General features: G+C 36.0%; 1 protein-coding gene across 1 annotated transcript in view; it reads left to right on the forward strand.

The window, feature by feature from the left end:
- The window catches only part of LOC104469865 (cadherin-8), a gene marked incomplete at its 5' end in the record, with an annotated part of 34,415 nt that extends 23,971 nt beyond the window's left edge, over positions 1–10,444 (forward strand). The window contains 2 exons of the mRNA XM_010084584.1: positions 6,990–7,241; positions 8,384–10,444. Of these exons, the coding sequence (XP_010082886.1) occupies positions 6,990–7,241; positions 8,384–8,877 (746 nt within the window). The remainder of the gene's footprint in view (positions 1–6,989; positions 7,242–8,383) is intronic.
- Between the last annotated feature and the right edge of the window lie 8,144 nt (positions 10,445–18,588).

The following is an 18,588-nucleotide window of genomic DNA, read 5'->3' on the forward strand; positions in this document are numbered from 1 at the left end:
CAGCTCAACAGGATTTTGTCTGAGACAGTCATCAAAGAAGATCTTGTAAATATGTGCAAACTATTACTTATATACATATGACACATGTATTTATTACATACATATACATGACACCATCATATACATATTAACATATATACATATATACATATATGAGTTCTCATAAAAATGTATTTGGTGTTCATAAATGCACCCATGTTGAAAATACTAAGGTTAATCATGAAGCAAAATTATTATACCAAAACTAATGAACATCTACTATTAACTGGCAAATTTATAACATGCAAACTCAAAATTGTTCCCTTTTAATCAGGTCTTCTTTAAAAAGTTTTACAGCCTAAGGCAGAAACAAAAAAAACTGTCTTACATAAACACGGGTGTATGTCTCAAAGCGTTTTAATTTCATTCTTTTGGAAGGAAGAAACTGATGCTTCTCACTTGTACTTGCTGAAACATACATATCCATTTTTCAGCTCAGGGCCCATCTATGAATAGTGTTCTTTTGCAAGGTGGACATTGATGAAGGTATGCTCTGGATTGCTTCTTCTGTTTTTGTGATAGATCAGAAAAGCAGTTCATGAATATTCTTTCCCGCCGCTTTTGGAATTATGAGATTAAAAAAAATATTTCAAAACAGTTGAGTTGACAGAGATGTCTCACATGTGGGACTATTAACAGTGAATTGTTGGGGCAGCATTTATCGGTCTTGTTTCTGCAGTGTGATGCTACCCGTCTAAATATGTTTTGTTTGTAAATCCTTTCACATGTACTAGTGATAAAATATCCAAATGAATAATGATTAAGGTATGGCTTATAGCTCATGGAGTGTATGGAGAGACTTTTTGAGAGACCTCCATGTCTGTGGACAACTTTATTGAGTCCCAGTCTCTAAAATAAGGATTGGAATCTTTCCTGTATTTCATTATTTTTCTGTTGTTAGGTTTGAATTTTGAAGAAAAACAAAAATACCAGTATTACTACAGGTCTTTTGAAAACCTGTGTTTAATGTTTTAAGGTCTCCAGTACTGAATGGTAGGTATTGCAGTACATGAGTTAATAGTTATGCAGAGCTGAAATGCTCTCTTTGCATTCTCTTGAATATTCTCTTTTAGTGTGCTTGCAGATGACTGCTAAATATTACATAGCTACTGTTTCTTACAATGTCGTACATTTTTTTTTTTTCTGCCTGTACTTCAGTAGTTTCCACTAAAACCTTTATGATAATAACTTAATTACTCCGTTGTTTCAAGTTTTTATGTGAGAATAGCTGCCATTTATGAACTGAGAAAGGAAATGAATGAGCTGTCCTTGTCTTCTCATTATCGAAAAAAAGCAGGGAGTATTACAGTAAGGATATTCTTGCTGCTGTTCTACTTCTGCCAAAGGACTCTATTACAGAAAATCTGGTTTAGACTAAAAAATGTACACAAAAAGACAGCTCTAATAAACATGAAGAGACATATATTTCTGTCCTTCTAGTGTTTCCAGCTGTAAAGTTTCTAATTAAAATTCTTTCTTCACATAAGTAACATATCGAGCATAGATAAAAATTTCTAACACAAAGTCCTTAATACCATTAATGATTTGATCTTTCTGAGAACATTATAAAAGGGATAGAAAAAGAAAGACAGAAAAAGAGCTATGTAGGTGCAAGGTTACACAGCAGGGAAGTCCACTGATCTCAGAATATTAAAGAGACCATGAGGGAATTAAAGAATTGCAATAATGTCTGCAGAAAAAATGACACTTGGATGTAAACTGACTGCTTCTGGTTTTTACTTTTGTTCTGTCATTTTATTGTCTGACTTAAAATTGCAAAATGCATTCTTGTTCACAGTGGAAGATGATGAAGTTGACTCCTGCCTGCTAATTTCATGTACAGATTGGTGTCAGTGACATTAAAGGCACTCATGTCCAGCAAATACAAAAGTAGCTTTGTTTTAGAATTATTACATACACTTTTTCCTCAAAATCTTTCATCCAAGAACCTCAAAAGAGATCAGGGGGTCTTGAGCACAGTTGGGAATCTGCAGAAAGCACGTGTCTCTGTGGAAAGCATGTTCTCAGTTGTGATTATTCAAACTACTTTTGTCTAGAAATCACACCGGGCATCTTACAAAGACCTCTGCATTGTCATTCTTTGTTCCAGCTGTGAGGGAGATATTCCCATAACAGCCTCTTTCATGGTTGTTTCACAAATCTGCTTGTAAACTTCAGAAACTGAGAGTCACCCAGTGATCTAAATGACTGATTTGGCTTTATGTTTAAAAAAGTTAAAAATGAGCTCTAGATCTAAATTGTAGTTATATGTTCCTGGAGCTGTGTCACTCTGACCTTACACTGATGCAAAAAATTTTGACAAGACAATTATTAAGATCACTTAACACTATTCCTTAAGCCTGCAGGACAGAATACAGCTACCAGGCCATCCTGGGTAGTTGGTACATCGTCAGTGAAATGGCATTGAAAAGGCCTTTGGCATTTCAATGAAACGTCTTCAATCTCTTCCCCACATGCAAGGGTAGGGAATTCAGGGAGGCTCCTTTTGATTGTGAACGTCAAAGGACCACCTGAATGTGCCTCACTGACTGGAGGTAAAGACTCAGTGTCTCTGCTTGCCTCTGGCAGGTTACCTCAGAGCTTTATTAAGAGAGAGGTTTTTTCCTGCATGTAATTTTCCTTGTTTTGCTAAAAGTAGCATGAATAAATAAATAACCTGAACAGCGCTATAATGAAGGATCAGCGGGTTAATTGGGAAGATGAGTGGAAAGTGATTGTCCCCTCTCCTGCTGAGCACCTGCTGCCAAGTTAATGCGTGCAGCAGTGCTGGAGGTTGTTCCTGGAGGAGATTCCCACTGTCAGCTATGGATAAAGGGAATGTCCACAGAAAGGAGGAAGCAGATCAGATAAAATGAGTTTATTGCTAATCAACTGCTAGGATTTATTTTCAAGTTCTAGGAACCCCCTAAAGCATCAAGTAGAGAATTATTGTTCTTCACCCAGAAGTCACATCTCCAGCAAGACCAAGGTATACTTATTTTATGCCATAGCAAAAAAGGGGAAGGAATTTGTTGCTAAACAAAATTCCCAAGGCAAAATTGAGTACTTGCCACCCACTGGCAAAACAATTTGGTCACTTCATTTTGCTTTTCCTATTGATTACTACTGATTGTCACTTTCTTCCTGGGCACAACAAATTCAACTTCAGTCCAACACAGCAGTTTTTAACACCAAAAAAATTGTGTTAATAAAAGGAAAGTTTATTCTCTCCTCTCCTTGTCTTGCATCTCTTCTTCCATAAATACTAACTACTGAAACATTACAGCTTCTCTTACACTTAAATAATTCAGCTAATGTCCCAAATATCTTGCTTATCTGATATGTTTTGAACTTCAATTGATAACCATTACTGGTACCAGGTAGTTTCTTATACTCAGCACAGCTTCACTGATTGGCAAAATGGGAACTTTATTTTCTCCATCCCTCCTCCTTCTTCCTGTTTTTTCCTGCCCTCTTCTATTTGTTTCTTTATGGTACTCTTTGTTTTTCTCTCTGGTTCTGGCTTATTAGAATTTCCAGAACAGGCAGAGTAGCAGTGAGTGTGTCAGAAAGATGGAAGGGATCTGAAGCTGTCGCCAACAAGAGCAGCTTCTTTTTCCATTTCTTCCTAAAGCAGGTGCCTTATCTCTTTTGCATATCTGTAAAGGGCAGGGATGCTAGGGCTCAGCATATCAATCCTTTCCTCCAGCTTGGACAGAGAAGGACAATACCAGGCTTATAGGAAAGAACAGGCTGTATGAGTACAGATTTCTAGAGCACAAGAAGTCACTGTGTAATATAACTGTGTGTCTGGAGTTCTGAGTAAATGACTACAGATGTGACACTTCTGAGTGGGATTTGTCTCAAAGACGGAAACAGCTGGAAATTGAGCCCCACACAGTTTTTTCTCCTTTGAAAGTTTAAAGCAAAAGAATTAAGGATGCACCTTACGCTGAGATATTTTTAACTTTTCAGGAGAAAGCCAAATGGACAGATAAATTTATTTTTCAGTGTTTGAAAATGGGGGAGTGTGGAGGAGGAAAAGAATGGTATCGGGTAGAAAAAATGTACCTTTTACACATTTCAGTAGCTATGGTAGTCACTCTTACTTTGGTAAAGCTACACACACTGATGCTCAGGAAATCTTAGCTACAATACTATTTTACTAACATAAATAATTTGTTCCTTGCAGTTCAGCTAGACAGCAACTATGACACTGGAAGTGCTTTAACTTCATGTGTGTGTGTTTAAATCTCTGACATATTCAGCTAAGAAGGAGGAGTGCAGTTTTTGCTCAATTCTAAATGTGTGCTAATTGTTGACTTAAAACATACTTGACTTTTCCACTGCATCACAGTGGCACATATAACACTGGGTATCACCAAGGAGTTTGCTCCTATTTGAGTTGTCAGAACTCTTAAGAGCTTATACCTGAAATTTATCTTCAGTAAGCACATATGCTTCCTTTAATTTTAAAAAGGGCACAAGGAAGGACTAGACTATTTATTTAGCTCCAGTGCCATCAGTGTTGATGTGACTGTTTCTGACTTGAATAGATAAAAACTCAGGATTCCTGGGAAGAAAAATCATTAGGAATCCTTTTTGTTCTGTGAAGGTATTATGAAGTGACCATATTTATACAGTTTTATAAAGCAGTTGATTTTTAGGTTGATCTTCATGTGTTGTGTACTCTAAATGCTACGAAAAATGCTAAAATGATTACATAACCTGCAATATAAATTATAGTAAGAAGCTCACTAGGCTACATAAGTGTGATTGGTAGGTGATTTCACCATGGAAGCGATACAGTGAGACTGCGAAATCAAAGACCCTGAACTTAGAAGGAGACTACTTGAAGTTCAATTTCTTAGTCGGTGAATGGGAAAACAAGCCTTCTTTTTTCTCTTGTATAGACAATTACTCCATGTGCTTAAATAATTTTTCTTCATATTTTGTTTTATGGCAGTAATTATTTAACTATAGGAGTTATCTACTGATTGATGTCTTGATATAGGTTCAGGATATGATAAAATTTAGTAATGTTCCATTTTCTAATCATATATATTCAGTAACTACTTTTATTCCTTATTAATATGCCTCCTTACTATGAAGGATTTCAAGAAGAAAATACTGCATTTTAGATTTTTTTTTTTTAATGGATGTGAAAAATGTCTTTACAGTATTGGCTTCATGAGTGTTTTCCCCTTCTTCCTTCTCTCCATCTACCTCAGTCTTTGCAGTTCATAGGGTGCCAGCTATTTTGAGCATACATCTGTCTCTTGTGTAGGGGCAGTGATACACGCTGCACAGATACCATGGGCTGTCAGAAATGTTCCTGGTGATCACAGTACAAATTAAACATTTCTAAACTATTTCATGTTTTCAGGTGAATACATGAGCAGCACCAAGATCAAAGTAGATACAAAGCTTTCTTACAGTTACTATATGTATATGCATACACATGTTGTCATGCACTTCAGGTACCTTTTTTGGATTAAACTCAAGAATTGGGTCTTTGTTGTATCTGTCATATGAACATTGCCTGTCTTTCAAGTCTTCTTTTCCTTATGCCTGCCACATAACTCAGTGATTTCTTTCCTTCCATGGAATGGCATTTAGTAACTGCATGTGCCCGTTTTATGGCATAAAGTATCAAGAGGCTTAATTTTGTTCATGATACTTCAGGAAAGTTAACTTTGGTAGCACAGAGGAAGAGAGGTTAATGAAAGGAGCTACCATCTCCTTCTCCCAAATATGATGTGCAGCTTTATTTTCAAATTGTCATTGGATTCCTCAGAAACACACACATGCATTCCAGTTCTGTGTGCCTGTCAGAATGTTTTTAATTTGTGGTGTTATTTTTGATGAAAGAACACAAAAAACAGACTAGTAAAACTCAATATGCACTCTGTTAGTTTATAACTCATAATACTGAATTATTTTTTTTTACTCCACAGAATAAAGCAATTAAAACAACAGTGAATATTTAAGTATGTAAATAAATCAGTGTTTTCAATATTTGACATGCTCACTAATCATGGTTTATACCTGAGCGCTTGGGCACATACAAGATCACTGATATTTGATAGTGTGTGGTTAAATGGCTAGAATCTATGATTCTTATAACTGTACACAATAGAATCTATAGGATTACCTAAGGTAAAATCAGCTTGTAATAATTTTGATAGTGAACTGAGAACAGAGTGACTGTGAGAGGTTTTAATTGTGTAACCTTATGTCTGGGTAGGATGCCATGTAGTCAGATGCCTCTGAATGTTTCTAAAATTAAGTATCTGCATATGTGTGAAGAGGTAAGAATGTCCTAGACTCACTTCCTCTGGCTGCCTTCATAGGAGACACATTCTGTTTTGGTTTGTTCTGTCTTGATCATTGAGGCCCAATAAATGTTTAGATTGATGAAAATTAGGCTTAAAACTTTTAAGACATTCAGCCTTTCCTTTGTTTGTCCTTATACTGCTCATCAATAAAAAAGAAGAATATTTTATAGCAGGACAAAATATTGTGTAATTTGTGCTTATAATGCATAGAACATTTGTTTTAATTTATTAATGTGCTTTACTTGAGTTACTTTAACATTTAATTTCTCTCTTTGTTGTACTGGTTGAACTTTTATGACTGTGTGATTTGAAAAATAGTGATGAATCATGATGGGAAGACATCTATGGGATGAATGCAGAGAAGAAATTTGAGGGGTTGCCATTACAGTCATACCACATGACACAAGAAAATGTGTATGTTGCGCTTACTGACTTGGGGCATGGGCAGCCAGACAGAAAGGGGAAGGATTTCTGTGTCATGCGCTCCTGGTATAATGAGTATAATAAAGTGCATATCTGTTCGTATAGGGGTTTTCTGAATGCATTAAGAAAAAGCTGTGGTTTTAGCAGTTATTCTATGTGATGAAACAATGCAAATTTTCCCTTTTTCAGATAATACTCTCAGCATATTGGCAAAGCATAGTGGCTTCAGCCGGCAGAAGCAAGAAGTGTATCTACTGCCAATCGTAATAAGCGACAGTGGGAACCCTCCCATGAGCAGCACTAGCACTCTCACTATTCGCGTCTGTGGCTGCAGCAGCGATGGTATTGTCCAGTCCTGTAACGTTGAAGCATACGTACTTCCCATCGGACTCAGCATGGGAGCCCTAATTGCAATATTAGCATGCATCATTTTGCTGCTAGGTATGTATTAATTTCACAGACTGGTGTTCGAAATTTTTCTGATTCCTGGGTGGCTGTAAGTAAGCAAAGAAGTCGTACAGAAGGACATGCAATCTAATACAATGCAGCAGTACTGAGACACCTGTCAGGACTGCATCCCTACTGTATAAGAACAGAACAAAAGCATTATAAAACGAAGTCCCAATCTGAAGTAGTTTTACACACAAGTTACATAATATACCGGTATGGAATATGAAACCGAAAAATCAAATCAGGTACGTTAAGTAGCAAGGTGAACACAGTATACACTGCACATGATGGGAAATGGATTTGTTGTATCTCCTAAGACTTGTATGAGTTTATTCTGGATTGTAATGGCAGAAGAGACATTACAGTTTTACAAGATGAGAAGCATTGTATATTTTAATAGAACACAAAATTTGTATATGACATCAAGCATGCGAGGGAGAGAACTGTGAAGGAAGAGGCCTATTTCTGTGCTTTTCAGCTTCACTTTGTAACTGAGATTTACATCAGTAACACAGATTTCAGCATTAAGCTGCAAAAACAACAGTGTAACCAATTTAGAGCTTTTTATGCATCTGTCCATGATTCTGAAACTGATGTATCTAAACTCTCTCTTTCTCCCTTACTGTCTCATTCTCTTTTCAGTTATATAGTGTGAGTCTGTTGCAACACTTAAAAAAAAAAAAAAGACACCATTTTCCTTCTGTCATCAGGGCTATGTTTTCAGAAAAACACCCTCTAATTTTGGAAAAATCCACCCATAATGCAGATCATTATAGACTATATTCAGTGAGTGGTGATAGCTTGATTTCACCTAGGTTTGTAAATTCTCCAAAGGGAAAAGTTGTTGTCTAAATTTGAGCCTCAAAAATGGTAGTATATGAAATTTTATTGTTTATCTAAAATTGACCTTCAGATGTAAATATGAGCAGGTAATAGAAAACTAGAGGGCTAGCCAGAGCTTCTGATCAAATTTTCATCACTTGAAGTCGAAATTATAGGCCTTTCAGTTTTTCACTGCAATTATGACTCGTATTTTCACAAAAAAGCAACCTATCGCCTTCCACAACTGTGCTTAACAAGTAGTGTTTTGATTGGAAACTTTTTACCTAATCAGCCTAATGCTTTCTTTGCAGTCATTGTGGTGCTGTTTGTAACACTAAGAAGACATAAAAATGAGCCTCTAATCATCAAAGATGATGAAGATGTGAGGGAAAATATTATTCGCTACGATGATGAAGGAGGTGGAGAAGAAGATACAGAAGCTTTTGACATTGCAACTTTGCAAAATCCAGATGGAATTAATGGATTTTTGCCTCGTAAGGATATTAAGCCTGATCTTCAATTTATGCCCAGGCAGGGTCTTGCACCTGTGCCTAATGGTGTTGATGTCGATGAATTTATTAATGTCAGGCTCCATGAAGCTGATAATGATCCCACGGCTCCACCATATGACTCTATCCAGATTTATGGCTATGAAGGAAGAGGGTCAGCGGCTGGTTCCCTTAGCTCATTGGAGTCCTCCACATCAGACTCAGATCAGAATTTTGACTACCTCAGTGAATGGGGTCCTCGCTTTAAAAGACTTGGAGAACTTTACTCAGTTGGAGAAAGTGACAAAGAAACTTGACAGTGGATTACGAACTTTTTCACTGTTGACTTAATGATCATGTAATATTCTAGGGCCACTGCTGTTAGTTAAAACTGATGTGGCTTTTTGTTTTAGAGGCAAGTTTAGCGCCAGTCATCTATAAAATCAACTACATTGTAATGTTGAACCAAAAAAAAAAAAAGTATATGTTAGGAGGTTAAGTCTTGTGGAGTGTGAAGTAAAGTATGTGGAGTGTCTAGAAGTCTTTGGATATTTGATATTCACTTGACCACTCTGAAGATGGAGATTTGGATCTTTGATTATCTTCAGTGAATTGAAAAGAACAAAAAGAAATTGGTGCTTTCTTAGAAAATGGACTTGCAGGGATTTTGCTGTAGAACAGTATCTCCTGCCAGTATGTGTAAAGCTAATGATTTGTTTCTGCATAGCCAACAAAGATCCCGCCACAGAAATGTTAAAAGCAATATCTTGGTCTTCTTAGCAATGCTGAATAGAAATAGCATTGTAAATTCTTACTGGCTTCTACTGTGCAGTGACCATGCATTGTACATACAGTAATTGTTGGCCACGTAACCACAGACTGAATATCATCTTTAAATATTGTATCAAGCCTTAAAATATTCACATGTTCTTAATCCATTCCAGTGATGGATAATAAATCTTACTAATGTGCAGAGATTCAGAAGCAGGGCCACAAAACCCTGCTTTACAAAAGGATCTTTTTATAGAAGAAGGATCAGTCCTGTGCTTCGTCTTCTGAAAGGAAAAAAAACTGTGAAAGGGGATGGACTTACATGTATGAAAGAATTGCTGATTTTATTGCTAAAGATTGAATTTATTTGTTTAATCTTTTAAATAAATATTTTATTGATGTCCATTACTGCTTTTATTTATTAAGACTGATAATCTATAGAGTAAGATTATGAAGAAAACTAAGTTATATCCGTTAGATTTTTTTTTCTATATATAATGAATGTTTAATACATGTACATTTTGAAATGAAAAATGACAAATTGTTGCAGGTTAAAGTGGTAACCTGTCCATTTGCAGGAGCTGAATTTTAAGAGAATGCTGGCAGGAATAAAACTTTCCCAGAGAAAACTTTTGACAGTTTTATATCGTCTTCATAAATCTAGTACCTGGTGTTTTTAATACAAGCACAAACAGCTGGAACTAAACTGGTTCATGTGAATATTTAAACTATAGACTTTTAGAAATCCACACATAACACAGTACAGTACAAAACATGCTTATAGTTCTCCACTGTATTAGAGCAGGAACCAGTGTGTACATAATTTTACTGCTTATGTTATTAGCATTTCTTTTCTATAATATTCATAGTGATGCACCAGGGCTCTTGCACACAGAGAAAGAACACTAGAAGCTGCAAGCATACTCAATTTGTAATGCAAACTTGCCATTTAGAAGTAGCAATTGTATAATAAAATGACGTATTACATGCAAATCATTTTAATTTTCTACTTTGTTTTGAAGCTATATTATTGTTTGTTTATTTACTCCATGTATTGTATTCAGAGAAACTCCTGTATTGTTTCCTACTTTGTGAAATATATTTTTATAAATACTTTTCTTGTTACTGCTTTTCTTTCAGTTTTACCTGTGCAGTGCAGAAATTAGACTTCCTGAATAACTTCATAGTTTATTGAGGAATGTAGTTCCTTCAAAATAATTCATTTATTACTTGAATACAGTCAAAATAAAAAAGGATAATATATGAAGCAATTTTTGACAGCATTTGCAGAATTAGATATGCAGCAGCCTGTGACCACAAGAGTTATGTGTGTCTAATTCACTGTGCCATGCTGAAAAATAACCTCACACACTTTTTGTTAAAGTATTGGTAGTAAAAACAATCCCCTGTCTTTAAGCTCCTCAGTAATGTTTGTTCTGCAAACAAAAATATCTTAATGCATTACCCCCAATTTTGCCTGTATTTCAAAATGGAAATATTTACTTTTCTTTAGCTGCAGCATGGTTAGTTTTAATGACTCTAGTTTGCAGACAACTGATATGCTAATACCACTTCTATATGTATTATAAAGATTTTATAAAAATTAATGGAGTATACAATTCATTCAAGTTACACTGAAAATGTATCTCAATAACTTTGGCGATTTTGGTAATACTATAAACTAAACAGTGAAGTCATCTTAAGATAGAAAAGAATCTGTCATTCAGATTTCAATGGAATCAAACATATTTATGTAACAGACTGTAATGACAGTCAAACACATTCTTACTAATCACTTGTACCAAGTGCCAGGGTGTTCTGAATTGCCATGCCAAATCTGATAGTAGTGTAAATGCAAAAGTCTGATTCGAAACTTAGACTGAGCCAATTTCTATTCTACATCCCACTCCTGGGAGCAAAGGAAGGTGCTGTGAGATATGGATCACATTATTGTCTATAGTCACATAAACGTTTAGGGCAAGTAGCTCTGACTATGAGTTACAGTATACACTGTAGAGGTTTGCAAAGCTCTTTTGTAGGAAAACTCACAAATAGATAACCTTCTGATTGCCTTTTTGATTGAAAGTTCCATCTGAGACCATGACAGTGCATTCAGTAATAAGATTTCAAGGAAAAAAATCCCATCACTGGCACCGTAGGAGAGGCAAAGCATGACAGAAATCTCATCGTTGTCAGTCAAAAAGAGAAGGTATCTGCTACTGGTGGGCATAGCTATAAATTGTGTGTTTATACAGGTTTTAAACATGGATATCTACAATGCAAATGGGAGGAAAAAAATAATTAAGTTTTGATCTGTCAATAGCAACGTGCTGTCTCATGAAGTCATTGCTATCCCACCAAAGGGAAATGATTAATTCTACAAACTAATTCTGTGTAATTTGAATATTAAATTTATACCAATACACGTTAGAGGGTTAAATGTTGATCATTCCATTTTCCAGTACTTGCTCCTTTTTTTGGCAACTAAATTAATTCTGTATAAGATTGTTTTGGATAACAACAGTATTTAGGGGGATTAGAATCATATCATTCTACATTCCACCTCTAGATTTAGACATATTAGTGACATTCTTTTTAAGCATGTAAAATGGTAATTCATCTTTTTCAACAACATTTAATTAGCGATTGAGTCATTGTAAGTGACAAGGAAAATGCATTAAATTAGAATTATTAATACTGATAAATCTGAGAATTAAATTATCAAAATCTTTTGCAAGTGCCAAGGGCCTTGGAGTCCCATTGATTCTGGCTTGCCTTCACCTAGCTGTGGCTCATACTCATTCGTCAGAACTGTTAAAGTAAATCACCCCACACATAAAAGCTGGAATTTTAAGTTTTTGGCCTGGACATGGTCCAGACACAAAATTCAGCTCAGGCATTTCAATGTGCAAGTACTGTGAAGTGAATGTGTGTATGAATGTATGAATTATAACTCAGATGACTAAAGGTCTTCATCATGTCCTGTCCTTTACAGTAACTGAAAGCATATGCTGCTTGTGTGCTGTTTGTGTGCTGCCATCAAATCATGGAAAGCTCATTTAGACACAACACATTTTACACCTGGTATAATTTATACCTTTTTGCCTATGATTAATTTGAAATTGCCATGAAATATACAGGAGGGAAAATGGCTGAAGATTTTCATTTAAATCAGCAGTTGCTGATCACAGGAGAAAGATTTAACACTATGGCAACTCCAAATACCGTCAACTACGTTGCAGTGCAGCAGTAACAATTCTCAATCCGGAGAACAGACAGAACATCTGCAAAATAGTATGTTCAAAGTAACTTTATTTGTACAGCTCTGCTAGAGATGGATCTGCTGATTTTAATATACAGAGAAAAATAAATCACCTATACTATGTCCATGCAGTTGGATGTATCTACATATGCATGTGGCAAGTTTTTTTAATAGCCTGCATGGTCATTGCATTCTAGAAATGGATAAAGGGGCTTAGAAAGCTTCTCCAAGGTCTGTCCAGCTGGAGGAAACCTTGGCAGCTAGTCTGGTTTTGTGTCTGATTTTCTCAGGATATTATTTCAGTTTTAATTGAGCTATTTGACTGTTTCTCTCCTTTTCCCTGCCCCTTTTCTCCACCAGTTCACCTATTCTGAGCTGTAATACTGTGAACGTAATTTAGGAATTAATTAAGACCACATAGGTCTATTTCCTGTAATATTGTGAACGTAATTTAGGAAGTAAATTAATTAAGACCACATAGGTCTATTTCAGCTGGTGTGTTCAGTGACTGGAAACAAGTGGGTAGGCCAGGATAGTTAAGTTCACCAAGCTCTCTTCCTTCTCTCTTACTGTCCTATTTCTGTTTAAAACAAAACAAAACAAAAAAAAAACCAGTTCTATTTGTGTTTAAAACAAAACAAAACAAAAAAAACCAGACAAACAACTGTATGCAAGTGACTTCCTTTTCAGATGTAGTCAGAGCACTGTATTTTTACTTGAACGAGTTCAGGTGCTGCATAAAAAAATAAAAAACATGACAGAAGCAATACAAAAATTTGTCATAGGAAGGCTTACAGTGAATAGTCTGGGTTACTTATACCAAAGGACTGTTTCTGTATTTTAAATTGTGCTGAAAATTCTAAAGCCAAGATGGTGCTTTTTTTTTTTTTTTTAAGAAGAAGAATATTCAGTAGCAACACACATTCACAAGTATTTCTGACCAAGAAAAGTGAAAACTGGGTCCTTTAAAAATTATGTTACAAATTTGGAAAGTTTTTAGCAGTGGCAGAATGTCCTAGTAAATTAAGCTTTGTAAAAGAAAAAAAAAAAAAAGTGGGAGTGTTCAGCATTATTAGAGTTTGCTTTCAGAATGTAGCAGGTGTCATTAGCAGCAGATAAAGAGTACTGATGGAGTGAGCAGTGGAAGCTCTCTGTCATCTATCGTTCAGATAAGTTGGACTTGTATTATTTCTACATTTGTACACTATTTGTGAAAGATAATATTCTGACTTCGCAGAAGGTGGAAACCAATTTAACTTGCTGTATAATTCACTGTGATGGGTTTTGTAATCACACTGCAAAATGAGTCTAGCTGCTGTGTTATACAATAGTGATACCGGCTTATGTGCTGTAGAACTAGCCCCTTTCCAAATAATGTCATACTATTCTAAATGAGAAAATGTAAAAGCCCTGACAATGCTTTTTGTGCAACTGCAACGAAGACATCTTCCAAAATGGCTAATAAAAGCAAGCTGAAGCACAGAGTTTCTGGTAGAGCCTTGTAAATGTGCTCATTAGCATTGCAACACAACTATTTCTTCTTTCTCCTCCTACCCCCCAAACTGCAAAAATTAAAGCAGTGAAATGAATAAAATGAAAATTTCAGCCTTCTTTTCAGAAGGGATATGTAACAATTTTAAAAATTCCCTTTCTTCTCCTTCCGTAAGATGCTTGCTTGAATGAAGTCTGTGTAATGACAGCAGGCAGATAGAAGGGATAAGTAAAGGTTGCCTGTTGCATTATGTGATTGGAGAAAGCATTTATGGTATGAGGGCAGCAGTACCCTCTCCCCAAAGTCTTGCCAAAAATAAAAATCTTGCAGATGAGAACTACCTAGAGGAAGTTCCCATCACAAATATCCAGGGAAATATCCTCCTCAATGTATGCAAAATAGAGCTGTTCTTTTTCTGTGCACTCTCAATGAACTATTTAAAGTCCAGTACTGGCATCTCAAATTCCAATTCATCAAATGAACACGGGACAGCTGTTTGGTGGTAGACACCCATATCCAGACTCACTTCATGGTGCTTATGAACACCTAGATTTGTTTCTTTGCTTTTGTAGAAAGGTTCTTATGTGTGAAGTTTGGAATAAACAGCCAGTAAGACAGAAGGCAGGTAGCGTAGACAACCGATGGTAAAGGGGTGGATGACTCTGGAATGGGTCCTCATTTGGTATCTTACTTTAGTCTTTGTGTTGTCTAAGTCTAGACTTGATTTTTTACCTTTAAAATAGATTTTAACAGCAAAAAAAAAGTCAATTCCTTGCTCTTCATAACAGCCTGGTTTTTGAATTATGAAACAGGTCATGTTTGGGGTGGGGGAGCCATGTGTCTTTTTGTCCTTTGTTTATGGAACTTTCACTGATCGCAAACTTGACATAGTTCGTTCTGCCAAATTTCAATAGATGTGCATTTTATTAACTGAAATATGATCTATATAATTGGAAGCCATGCAAAACCAGTTGAATCATCTTTAAAATAAACTCCAACTGTCCCACATTTCCAGCCACAGATGTGATCACTTTTGGTCTCATTTTCAAAGACGCTGGTATACCTGTAATCACATGCAGTTGGTGTGAGTTTTACATGCAACGGAATACCTTGTTCTCTTTAGACATCACTGAGGAATAAGTTTTCTATATTTTATCAAAAAAGTATGTAATGACTTAAACCTATGGACAAGGAAAGAGCTGAATTCAAAGTCCTGGTGCAGTGCCTCAGCTGTGAGATGCAGTCAAGCGGACAGCTGATTAGAGGTAAGTGACAGATTATTTCAGCAACACATAATGACCTCCCTCCTTCACACAAGCAAAGGGTCTTGTTGCAACTATCAAGCACATGGTTATTTTATAGGTTACCCAAGGCAGGGGGTTATCCCAGCCTCCTGCAAGATAAGTTGCAGTGGTGAAGGTGGCCAAGAGCCTGTCATCTACAGAGGGGTAGATGTGGCTCTATAGTCTTTGTATTAAGACAGCTTTTACAGTCTTCCAGTTAGCACTGGCTTCCTTTCAATTTCTGCAGTTTCATGTCTTAGCCATTTCAAGCTGTAGCAGCCCAATATAACGTGTTATACCAAATAAAGGCAGGGTATTGTCAGGTAAAATGTCACTGCAACACAGAGCAGGAGATACAATTAATCTGTGCAGAAAAAGGTCAAGTATGAATCATCAAATGCTGTAGGTTTTTAATGGATATTTTCCAACCCTCTTACTTCACATGAAACAGCAGCCATTTATTTTATTGTATATAATATTTATTCTTTAAATAAAAATAACAGTTGATGATAAAGGGGCTTTATGTAGGACTGTCATAATGTCTGCTGGTTCTTTCTTATAATTACAAACCAGGAAATTTTCAGCCCATGATTGTATAGACCCAGCCTAATATCTGACCAGAGAAGAAGATTACATTACTCTCTTCTTTCTGTCCCATCCTCATGAATGCTTCCTGCTTGTTTAAATAATTAATTAATTTAATTTAGAATTGTGGCTGGTCTTGTCCACATAGCAGGGAGCAGAGCTTTTTGACTCAGACTCTAGTAAGAACACTTTTCTTTCAGGCAGTGTGCTACTGTCAGGGAAGAAAAGTATTATGTTACAAATCTGTGATTGCCTTAATAACTGCTTTTCAATTTTTTCCGCATTTTCTGTTTCTAAATATATTTTGTCACTTAAAGATGCACGAAACAATTATGTGAATGGGGTTTTTGCAACCCTAATGTGACACAAACAGAATCTATTAATTTTGAGAATTTACTTCCCCTTATGTCATCATGATGGTCAAATGAGCACATAATGATCTTTAGAGTTTTGTTATCACAAACCAGCTTCTAGTTGACAATAGAAAGAGAAAAGAGAGACATTTAAAATAAAAATAAAAAATAACATATATCTTTTCCTAAATTTTCAGAATGATTCGGTCCAGTTTTAATTTTCATTTTCATTTCCCACATATGTATTTCAGTAATCCAAAAGGTACTTCCACTGAAGCCAACATCTGCTAGTATGACAAAGGGGGCTGGATTTAGCCCCAAGAAACGCTACACCAAATGTTTACATTGTTGAACAGAGTACACAGATAAATCCTTATTCTCCACTCAGGAAATAATATAATGAGACTTTGGGTAATATTTTTTGATGGAAAGTTGCAATTTACATTGAAAGCTGTGTCTCCATTGCTGAACATTCTTGGGTTCCTTCTACACCATTCAAGCCTGATTATAAGTAGCAATATATACACAACTCTTTTGCAAACTGAAATCTGTTGTTTCTCCTTATGAAAAATTGAGCAGTGACTATGGTATCTTATTTCAGTAACATTTTCAGTGTGCTTTGTGGAATACTTTGTGGAAACAAATACATATGTTGACAGTCATAGGAAAATTAGTTCTATTAAGAGAATACACATTAGTGCTGCAAGTGGTCCTTTCATGTGAATTGTGAAACTTGACAGCCTATTATCAATTTTGTTTTCAACAAGGAATTGTAGTAGCTGTAGTTCTCATGGAGAGCTTGGGTACCTTCAACTGTTGGAACTCATGACAGGTAAAAAAAATGAGAACTTCTGAGTGAACAGGCGGTTTACACAGTGCAAGAAAAGTTGTTGGAAGACATAGATTGTGCTCCAGGTTTTAGTGTTATGCTGTTAAATGCTTCCTCATTCTAATTTTTTGTTTTCATAAGAGACTAGAGAACAGTAGGCTGAACAAGCATTTCAGAGAGTGGACCTAGCCAAACAAACTTTGGGTGGGAACAACAACGCTTTTGTTATGTAGTAGTCTTAGGTAGAGGGGGAAGTGTGTAGGGCTCCATACAGTGTGATATGTTCTTGTGGAGATTTCTATGAGTAAGGAATGAGTAAAGGGTTAATGACCTGCTTAGTCCTAGCAAGTTCTTGCTGCACCAGGTGTGAATGTAGACACAGAAGGGCTGATTGCCTGCTTCTGTTTTTGGCTTTTGTTTCTGATTGCTTTTAGGTGGAAAGTGAAGCACAAAAAAATCAGCCCAAAACAAGCTGAGGCACTGAGTCATATGTAATACAACACATCCTGAGAAAACCTAATACCTGATCAGGTAAGTGTGTAGCAAACATTTTTATGTTCGTCCTAATAACCTAAACATTTTTCTTTGAAAGCTGAAATTCAAATTATGAATACTTGGAAGTGCTTATAGAATGTCACTTGTATTCATAGCACTTGATGCTTTATGTAAAACATTCAAACAAGTTTCTAGAAGTGGTGAAAGGCTAATGATGATAAAGGAGTACAACTGAAAAAAGAAAAAAAAATTACTCCTGCGAATAGTTCACCTAGCTCAAAGGGTAAGAGCTTCCCCTGTGCAGGGAACCAGAGCAAGACCTATACACCATTTAATTAACACTTAAAACCACAAAATATGGCCCTCAGCACTGCAGTGATTTTCTCTGAGGACACAAATGTAGAGAATAAGCTTCAAACTTGCAGGCTATTGCCATTATGTTGGCAGTCTCATACATCATTGTAACTTTCATGCCTGTACCCACTGGCTTTACAATTCTGTAGTGCAGTGTAAGCTGAAAATGTTCAAAATTGTACCAGTCAGCTGGTGAGAATTCAAATAATGTACAAGGATTGAAAGTGAATGAGCAGCTAAAACATAAGGTGTCACTTATAATCAAATCACTTTGTTGCAATCTGAGTCTGAGTATAATTGTTTCTAGTGTGTATGCAGTAAACCCCAAATCAGACTGGAATGTAGTGATTTCTGGGATGGGTAGCAGAGCAGAAAGCAGTATAAATGAGAATAAAAAAACCCAGAATTTCTTTCTCCCAAACACATTATAAATATGAGACAGAGTATGTATGTGGAGTATGGGAGAGAATGACAAAGAAATTATAAAAATTTTGAAAAATGTTCTGCAAACATGGACATTTAACACCCTGACATTCAGTCCTTATAAAACAGGATTAATGGTCCATCTTATATAGTTCTCAAGCATTTCTGTTCTAGTGAGATA

This window comes from Pterocles gutturalis, unplaced genomic scaffold (assembly GCF_000699245.1).
Source record: "Pterocles gutturalis isolate BGI_N339 unplaced genomic scaffold, ASM69924v1 scaffold1000, whole genome shotgun sequence".
Lineage (NCBI taxonomy): Eukaryota > Metazoa > Chordata > Aves > Pterocliformes > Pteroclidae > Pterocles > Pterocles gutturalis.